A 9717-nucleotide genomic window follows, 5' to 3' on the forward strand; every position below is an offset into this window, starting at 1 on the left:
AATTAAGAGAGGGAAAAACCCATGTAATGCTGAAATTATACTTCAAATAATGGTCTAATTTGCTTTATCGATTTGAAAAACCATTGAAGACTATAAATAACTCATCAATTCCCACTTTAACGACAAACTGGGCATTTCCTATCTCTGTAAACTTCTGTAGAACAATCTTAATTTCAGCAGGTGGTTCCAGATGAAACGGTTCCAGATCAACGCAACCTTGAAATTTTCATAGTACTCATCAATACAGTGAAGGCCAGTGGTAGCCTTAGACTCTACACGGGAGTCAGTGTAAGAATTAGTGTCATTCGCAGCTCATCAAAAAACCAAAAATATTTTCTTACGATAGTAACAAATCAAGTACAAAGACACCGCGCTCAGCAGTGACACTTTTCATCACCCGCGAACTTGCTGCCAGTTCAAACACAACTGGCCAATCAGGCGGCACGGCTCCGGGGCGCGCCCGGCACGACCGGCCAATCAGACTGCACAGCTCCGGGGCGCGCCCGGCACGACCGGCCAATCAGACTGCACGGCTCCGGGGCGCGCCCGGCACGACCGGCCAATCAGACTGCACGACTCCGGGGCGCGCCCGGCACGACCGACCAATCAGACTGCACGATTCCGGGGCGCGCCTGGGGTTGATCACGAAACCTCTCGCGCTCGTCCAAGCAGACGACTCCATATAAGGGCGGGGGAGCGCAGTGCGCGAGGCTTTGATTGGCCGGGCCGGCAGGCGGGCACGCAGGGCGCCGGGCTGTGATTGGCCGGGCCGGCGGACGGGGCTGTGATTGGCCGGGCTGGCGCGATGGCGGCGGCGACAATGGTGGCGGCGGCGGGCGGCGGAGACTTCTCGGATCTGCGGGAGATCAAGAAGCAGCTGCTGAGCGTGGCGGAGCGGAGCCGCGAGCGCGGGCTGCAGCACAGCGGGAAGTGGTGAGCGGGGCCGGGCACAGCTGGCCGGGGCCCAGCTCGGCGGCCCCGGGGCTAACGTGTTCTGTGCCGGGAGGGAGGATGGGACGGAGCTAGGTTTGTTCTCGAGAAGAGGAGGCTCGTGGGTCCCTCATCATTTTTGACAACTCGCTGAAAGGAGTTTGCAGTGAGGTGAGAGCCAGTCTCCTGCTGTGCCTGCAGGGAGGAGACCAGAGGAAACGGCCTTGAGTTGAGATAGAAGAGATTCAGCAAGATATTGGAAAATATTTTATAAATGTTCAGGCGGTCAGGCACTGGAATAGGTTTCCCAGGGAAGTTATGGAGTCACTGTCTCTGGGGGTTCTTAAGAGGTGTCTGCATCTGGCGTTGGATGATGTGGTTTAGGGATTATAGTGCTCGTGCTGCCGTTGGACTTGATGATCTCACAGGTCTCCAACCCTGATGATCCAACGATTCTAAAGCTCTCTTTCCCTCAGGGCTGCTGAACTTGCCTTCGCCCTGGAGCCACTGCCACTGAGCGAGCTGCCGCCTCCGCCCGTGCTCACTGAGGTACGGCCCAGGCTGTGCTTGGGGGAGCGGCTGTGAGCTCGACAAGGTGCTGCAGCTCCTGTGGGCGGGCTGTTTAATCTGAACTATGGAGGAAAATACGTCATTGCAGTCTCCCAAATCCCATGGGTGGGAGTCTGCGCTGAGCTCCAATTCCTGCCATGATGCTGGGAATATCCTTTCCATAGTGTGTTCAAAAGGGCAAGAGAGCTGAATGTGCTTTCCCAGATGAAAGCACTATCTGTTGCTGTGTCCTAAATGAAGCACTCTGTAAGCCCAGTTTGAAATCACATGCATGCTACTTTATTTTTATTCCTCTTTACTGAGTTCAAATTGATTTTAATATAAATTATGTTTTGCCATTAAACTTCTACTCCTTGGGACACAAGAAAAACAAGTTGTGTCTCCATCCCCACCTCTGTAGGAGTACAGTAGAACTCATAGGTGTGTGTCCTGCTGTATTATAGAAGTGTAACATGTCATAAATGCCTTTCAAGGAACACCAGGGAGGTGTCTCTTGTATGTTAACAGATTAATATTCTCTTATATGGAATTCCTGAGCAGGTTTCTTGTTTATGGTATTGCATACTAATTGAACAGCTAGGCCTTGCCTTCTGTCAGCTTGCCACAATTTGTTTCTGAAATATCACCATTTATTTTAAATGTTCTTAAATAGTCTGTACGTGTTATTTGAGAACTCTAGAATAGGATAATGTGAGGGAGTGGAGGAACTTTTCTGATAGTACTTAAACCATCTAAAAAGATGGACAAACTACATTTTTAGCTTTTGGAGCAATTTAATTGCTGTGTTTGTAACCATGTTTTTCCTAAAGTATGTCAGAGTTTCTTGGGTCTTAAAACTCTTGTGTGTCCCTGCAGGAGGATGCTCGTGATCTGGATGCCTACACGTTGGCCAAGTCTTACTTCGATCTCAAGGAATATGACAGGGCTGCCTACTTTTTACAGGGCTGCAAGAGCCAGAAAGCTTACTTCTTGTACATGTACTCCAGATACCTGGTAAGGTAGAAAAAAAGGTTGTCTCTTAGCACTGAACTCCTCTGCTTCCCACCCCTCCCTGGCATATCTTATTTTTTTGCTTATTCTTTTGCTTGGTTCCTAATGGCCACCTTGAAGTCCAAATTCTGTGTTTGGGTGAAGAAAGATAGGGCTGCTCTTTTCAGAACTGTGCTGTCTGTGAAAACTCAGTTTACACACTGCTGCAAGTGCTGCAGCAAACTTAGGAAAATCACTATTATAATATAATCTTGAATTTTCTTTCTTTTCCACAGTCAGGGGAAAAGAAAAAGGATGATGAGACAGTTGATAGTTTGGGTAAGTCTCTGGTGTCAAAAAATGCATGATGAGATAATGAAGCTTTTGCTGTTGACTCTTCATGTAACTCATCTTGGGTCTATGGTTTTCCCCTCAATTTTTTGGATAATAGGTGCTGTAACATGATTTCTTTCATTCTCTTTTGATTCATTGGCTTAATTACAGGTTGCAGATTTTCATCTCTTAGGTCTTCTTTTAAACTGGGTGACCAGACTAAGCAATTTTCTTTAAAATGGGGAACATAAACACAGACTGGGAAGCCATCATGTCCTGTCAGCGATAATTCTGATTGTACCCTCGAGCTGGCATTGCTGTGGGACACTGCTTATTGAAAACTAGCTGTGTGACTTTCTCTTCATGTAGGACCTCTGGAAAAAGGACAGGTGAAAAATGAAGCTCTACGAGAATTGAGAGTTGAGCTCAGCAAGAAACACAAGGCACAGGAACTGGATGGATTTGGCCTTTATCTGTAAGTGTTTGCATGCATTTCTTATATATTTTCGTAGATATGCAGAATTGCATGATTCTTGTCAACCTGATACTTTTTTTTACAGGTATGGTGTTGTGCTGCGGAAACTGGACCTGGTGAAAGAAGCAATAGATGTGTTTGTTGAAGCTGCTCATGTCCTGCCTTTGCATTGGGGAGCCTGGCTGGAACTTTGCAACTTGATTACAGATAAAGAGATGGTAAAACTTTGGAGATACCAAGATGTGGTAACAAATCTCAAAAGTTTAGCCTGATTCAGTGACCAGTGTTTCTGTTTCCACAAGACTGATGTTGCCCACTGCTTCATTCTGTGAGACACTTCTCAGGCAAGGCAAGCCACAACTGTAAATTATATTGTAAAATCCTCTTTATCTTCAATTGCTTGTCGTGCTGTGTCTTGAGAATCTTTATACAGGCATGGCTAATTTCTTATCATTCCCCCACAAAGTGGTTTGAGAAATTTCCAATTCAGGTATTTGGGAAGCAGTTGTTACTGGGGTAATCATCTTGTCACATGAAGGAGATCCTCCTAAGAGATGTCCCTTTTTATTTTTTTTTTAATCTGGTTCTAATTCCTCAGTTATTGAGCACTTCTCATAGCTTGAAAGGATATGTAGAATCACTACTTTCAAAACTGAAAAGATAATGTATAAAGCCACATAGGAGGTGAATTGTATCAGAGAAACAAACTTCAGATATAAAACCAAAATATATTATTTTTCTTTCTGCATGGAATTTGAGTCCACTTCTGGAATTCTTCAGTAAATTCTGGATTATGGAGTATTTAAAACTGTACTTTAAAAAAATGTTTTAAAAAGTGATGCAGAAGTGTGTGTTACCAATTTGTGGAAAAAGAGAAGTGCATTTTTTATTATATACTTTTGAATCTGCTTACATAGTTCATTGAAATTAGTGTTAGGATATTGATGTTCAAACATAGGAAGAAAGTGCAGTCTGAATTTAATGGCTGAAGCAAGAGCCAGGTAATGTCATATCTGAAGACAATTTCTTCCCTGATTGACCAAATGGATTTACGAAAGTGACTGCAGGAAAGCCTCCTACCTCGGGACCATCTACTAAGTCATGGGAGGGAAGATAATGGATTCTTTGCCACGTGTAGCCTGTAGAATACTTCTGATTGTCATCTCTTCCTCCTCTTCTTTGATTTTTGCTAGCTGAAGTTCCTGTCCCTGCCAGATACATGGATGAAAGAGTTCTTTCTTGCACACATTTATACAGAGCTGCAGCTGATAGAGGAAGCTCTGCAGAAGTACCAGTCTCTCATTGATGCAGGATTTTCCAAAAGCACTTATATCATCTCTCAAATTGCAGTTGCCTACCACAATATAAGAGGTCAGTGACACTAAGTAGTAATGACCCCCTTAATGCAAAACTTGGCATTTATAGTTGTTGGTGTCCCATATGCTGTTCCTTCTTCAGATATTGACAAAGCTTTATCCATCTTTAATGAACTGAGGAAACAAGATCCTTACAGGATAGAAAACATGGACACTTTCTCCAACTTGCTCTATGTAAGGGTAAGCATTCTTCCTGTGGCCTGTCCATAATGATGGTGTTTGTTGGAGGTATCTTAAACACTGGCAAAGCAGCTGGTGCTGACTGGCCTCTCTGAATACCAGCTTGCCTCTTCCCAACTCCATGGAAGAGAGGCACTGTATGCGTTACCAGTTGCTTATTGCAGTTTCTTTCAAAGCATAATGTACTTTCTCTCTCGTCACTTTAATATTTTGTTTCACTAGAGCATGAAGCCTGAGTTGAGCTACCTGGCTCATAATCTCTGTGAGATAGACAAGTACCGTGTTGAGACCTGCTGTGTAATTGGTGAGAGCCAATTCTTTTACATATTATTTTTACATCTTATTTTGCTGTCTGTGGGCTGTATAAGGGAATCTTGGAAACACTTGTGGAAGTGATAAGCTGGCAAGGCAATCAAAATCACTACTTGGTGAATGTCGATTCAGGCAGCCTGAAAAGCAGACTAAATGACAGAGTACCTTTTCCCTCATTTCTCTCTGAAAGCTGCTGTAATAGTACTAGGGTAGAAAATAGACCCATGTACCTAAAAATCCCTTTATAGTCTTCAAACTCCAGTGGAAATAGTTGTGTTGTGAGGAGCAGAAAATTGATTTGTTAGATCAGGACACTCCAAGGCGATGGAATCATAAATTGATTGGTACAGCTGGAAAAGGATTGACCAGAACACTGGTGAACAGAGTGCAGTTAGGTTTCTTGAGGTTTGAATCAGTTCTGTCTTTATTAGGACTCTTCATAATTTGTTAGGAGGTAGTAGATAGTACACATTACATAATTTTTTCTACTTCTCTATTGGTGTTGGCTTTTTTTGTTGGTTGGTTGTGGGTTTTTAAAATTTATTTAAATATTATGCCTTTTACTTTAGGAAATTATTATAGCTTGCGTTCCCAGCATGAAAAAGCAGCACTCTATTTCCAGAGGGCCTTGAAACTGAATCCTCGTTATCTAGGAGCCTGGACACTTATGGGGCATGAGTATATGGAAATGAAGAACACATCTGCAGCTATCCAGGCTTATAGGTAACGCTCATGTACTGCACAAAATGGAGTTTGCTTCTGAAGTAGTATCTTCTATTTTTTCTTAGTGTTTTGCTGGATTTGGTTTTGATTCTGACTTTCTGTCTAGTTTATCTCCTTTTCATTGACAGGCATGCAATAGAGGTGAACAAAAGGGACTACAGAGCGTGGTATGGCTTGGGGCAAACCTATGAAATCCTCAAAATGCCATTTTACTGTCTCTACTATTACCGACGGGCCCACCAGCTCAGGTAGAGTTGAGAATGGAGCCATGTTTACTGGTCTTCATTCTGACATGGTTGATACTGGCTAAGGAATTTACATGCAAGAAATAAGTTGGGGATGGAAAAAAACATTGATGCTTTGCGATGTGTGCAGTCCCACTGTTCCAAATCCTTTTAGTTGTGTTAGTTAACTGTTAACAAAAGCTTTGTCAGTTAAATGTTGAGGATGATTTGTCAGGAGTGAGAGTGATGCTTTATGCAAAAGGATGATAGTCTGCCAGGTGTAGATTATTTTTTTCCCTTGACCACCCCCCATCTTTCCCTCACCCTGAGGTCAGCTGGCAGTCTATTAAACTACCTGAGGAATTGCTCTTTTACAGACCGAATGATTCTCGTATGCTGGTTGCTCTAGGAGAATGCTATGAGAAACTCAATCAGTTGGTGGAAGCTAAGAAGGTGAGAACTGATGTGTAAGACTTTAGGGTGTCTTCCAGAATACTGGGTGAAATTGCAGCAAAATTATGTTGCTAGTGTTACCTAAACTCCTTGGCAGTTGCAGTTGGGGAAGTACTGCTGCAATATAACTAGAGCAGTTGATAAATAAGGAGTTGTCTACAGATAGATGCCCCTTTTGCTGACAATCTCTGTAATTTTTTGTTTCTGATTTGCATGCTGGAGTCATGAGCTGGACTAATTTTTGTGGCATGCTTGACTGACTTTCCTTCCTTGACAGTGCTATTGGAGAGCTTATGCTGTGGGAGATGTGGAGAAAATGGCACTTGTGAAACTTGCCAAGTGAGTATGTACCCTCACTGAACTGTCACGGTTCTGTTACATGCAAATAGCATTTTGATACCCAGTGATAAAATACAGACTGTAAACAAGTGGAATTGCTGTTAGCTAATATTACCTTTAGAACTGTGTAAGAATTGATACCTTTAGGGTTGTAGTGATTGCAAATTTTGGTGTCCAGCTTTATCTTTGTTTCCATCAGGATAACTAGAGAGAATAATAGCATTATGTGGGTTGCAAAGGACTTCTGAATCCTGAGGTGTTTTGAGCATGCAGTACTAGCAATTGTATATGTTGTACTGCAACTTAAAAGCAGCCCATGATGGTGGATGATGTACAAAATTGTAGTTTGATTTTATTTTTCCTTTCTAGTATGTGGCTCTGACATTGGAAGAGGTTTAATGTGAATACTGTGACATCAGCACTAATTTTTTTTGTGGGGATAAAGTAATGTAAAGTGGGAAATGTGAAGAGGGGAAAAAAAGGGCAAATTGAAAGTGAAACTGCTGTACAAATTTGGGTTGTAGCAGGGGAAGAAGGAGCATTGGAGGAAATAGTAAGTAGAATGTCAAAGGTCTGTTAAAAGTTTTAAAATGCAACAGAATATACAAAGGTCCCTGCTTTGGTTGTCACTGCTTCTAGCTGTCTAGTCGCTATCTGACTGCCTCTGTGTCTGTCAGCATGAATGCAAACTGGATCATCTCTTTCCACAAGAGGTAGTACATGTTGCATGTCCTGCAAATTCTGAAGGAAAGGACCTGGCTTTAGTTCAGGTCAGGGTGAGCAGGTACATTCTCATAGACCAAGAAGGTCTTCCACAGTGCAGTCTTGTTCCAGTGACCCACTTTTCTCCTTTTGTAGGTTGCACGAACAGCTGAATGAATCTGAGCAGGCAGCTCAATGCTACATCAAATACATCCAGGATATCTATTCCTGTGGGGTAAGAAGATAGCTTGGGAATAAAAGGAGAAGTAAACATGGTGTACAACTACTTTGGAAGGTGCTTACAAATTATGTTTTTTACCCCACTCACTGTAGGAGGTAGTGGAGCACCTGGAGGTCAGCACTGCATTTCGTTACCTGGCCCAATACTACTTCAAATGTAAGCTTTGGGATGAAGCCTCAGCATGTGCTCAGAAATGCTGTGCCTTCAATGATGTGAGTACCTGCGCAGTCTTTGGTGCTTCTTTCTTAAGGGATCTTGGCTCCCCTCAGAGTAGAAGGAATCCTTTATGAAGAAATGAGGTCTGTCTGCCATACAGGTCACATCCTGAATGGTGGTTGTCGTGTATACCTGATCAGTTATGCTGAGTATGGTTGATAAAAGTCATGGAATGTAGTGTAGATAGTGAAATTGAACCATACCTCACTGGAATTCACTAAGTAAAAAAATTTGAAGCTTCATATGGCAGTCTTAAGGCTGCTAAAAGTCTTGGTGTTGAGGAGGTAGCTGAATGGCCACAAACTCCCACACACTGTGTAGTGGTGATACTTGTAAAACTGATTTTTTCTCATCTTCTGTGTGTAGATGGTGCAGAGAGTATAATAGTACTTGGGTTTTGTGTGCAGCTCCATACTCGGTGATGTTATGTATCTGTAAGTGGGCAGTTTGGGATTTTTAATTTCAGCCTAATGGTAGACACTAACCACGAGTGCAGGGTGTTTGGCCTATCGTTGACAAAGCTGCCTGGAGCTCTCTACAACCTCAATTCTCCTTATTCAACGTTTTCCCAATCTACTACTGGAATATTTAGACAGCTTCAGTGGTTGATGGTTCTGTTCTCTGAAATACCCAAGAAACACACCAATCAGGAGTAAAAGGAGGAAAGACCAAAACAAAAAAAGTGGCTTACCTTAACATTTCTAAGGAGCAGAAGAAAAAAGAATTGAGAATTGCTTTTATAGCTTGTAGTCTTATAGAATAACAAGCTACTTTAAGTTACACTGCTTACATACTGAATTTGACCCAGAAACCATCCATTCATAGTTGTATTGTTCTGTTTTCTACAAATTAATTTCAGACTAGAGAAGAAGGAAAGGCCCTGCTGCGCCAGATCTTACAGCTTCGCAACCAAGGAGAAACATCATCCACAGATGTTGCTGCTCCCTTTTTCCTTCCTGCATCCTTGTCAGCCAACAACACTCCCACACGCCGTGTCTCCCCTCTCAATCTGTCTTCTGTAACACCATGAACAATTCTGATACTTCTAACTTGTGCATTGGATGTGACATTGCAGATGGAACATGCAACCACTTACTTCTTTCTAGGGAAATTCCTCCTTTTGTTGTTGCCCTCACATAAAGGGAAGGAGTTAGCAGAGTCCACAGCTGAAGACAGACGAAAACAGGGAAAGGGGAGCCTGATGTGAAAGTGCTTGTGCTGCAGTGTGAGAACCTGCTCTACTTCTCACCAAGTCATTCCAGTCAGAGGGCAGACATGTCCCACTACACTGGACTGCTCCTAAGGGAGGCATTGGGAAGAGCTTGTGTGCTTGAGTTAAAATACATTTTGATTCTGCCAAGTTACCTCTGGTCTTTACTGCACTTCTTTGGAGGACCTCTTATGGTATCACTGCTGTCATCAGAGACTTTTGCTTGTCTTGAACTACACAGGAGATGTTTCACTGAAGCGGTAGAATAGGCACTCAGAGTCCCATGGGTATGTTAAAAGTATTGGCAAATGTCAGAGGAGTCCCAAGTAGCTACAGGTGACTAGAGCTGTCTGAGTTCTCACTGTGGATCTGATGGATAGTTTTGGCTTTCAGTAGAAAAGCAGTTGGAATAGCACAGTTAAAAAAATAATGAAGTTACAGTTCTTGGGCTTCTTTGTGGTGCA

General features: G+C 42.9%; 1 protein-coding gene across 1 annotated transcript; it reads left to right on the top strand.

Moving 5' to 3' along the window:
- Nucleotides 1–775: 775 nt before the first annotated feature.
- Nucleotides 776–9407, top strand: CDC23 (cell division cycle 23). Its single transcript, XM_064388026.1, has 16 exons — nt 776–933; nt 1407–1479; nt 2356–2493; nt 2766–2808; nt 3172–3277; nt 3363–3495; nt 4471–4648; nt 4736–4833; nt 5056–5137; nt 5715–5868; nt 5997–6116; nt 6470–6545; nt 6823–6884; nt 7743–7821; nt 7920–8039; nt 8903–9407. Exons 1-16 carry the CDS (start codon nt 806–808, stop codon nt 9071–9073), a joined length of 1761 nt encoding a protein of 586 aa, XP_064244096.1. The 5' UTR covers nt 776–805; the 3' UTR covers nt 9074–9407.
- The last annotated feature ends 310 nt before the right edge of the window (nt 9408–9717 follow it).

Source organism: Passer domesticus, chromosome 13 (assembly GCF_036417665.1).
Source record: "Passer domesticus isolate bPasDom1 chromosome 13, bPasDom1.hap1, whole genome shotgun sequence".
NCBI lineage: Eukaryota > Metazoa > Chordata > Aves > Passeriformes > Passeridae > Passer > Passer domesticus.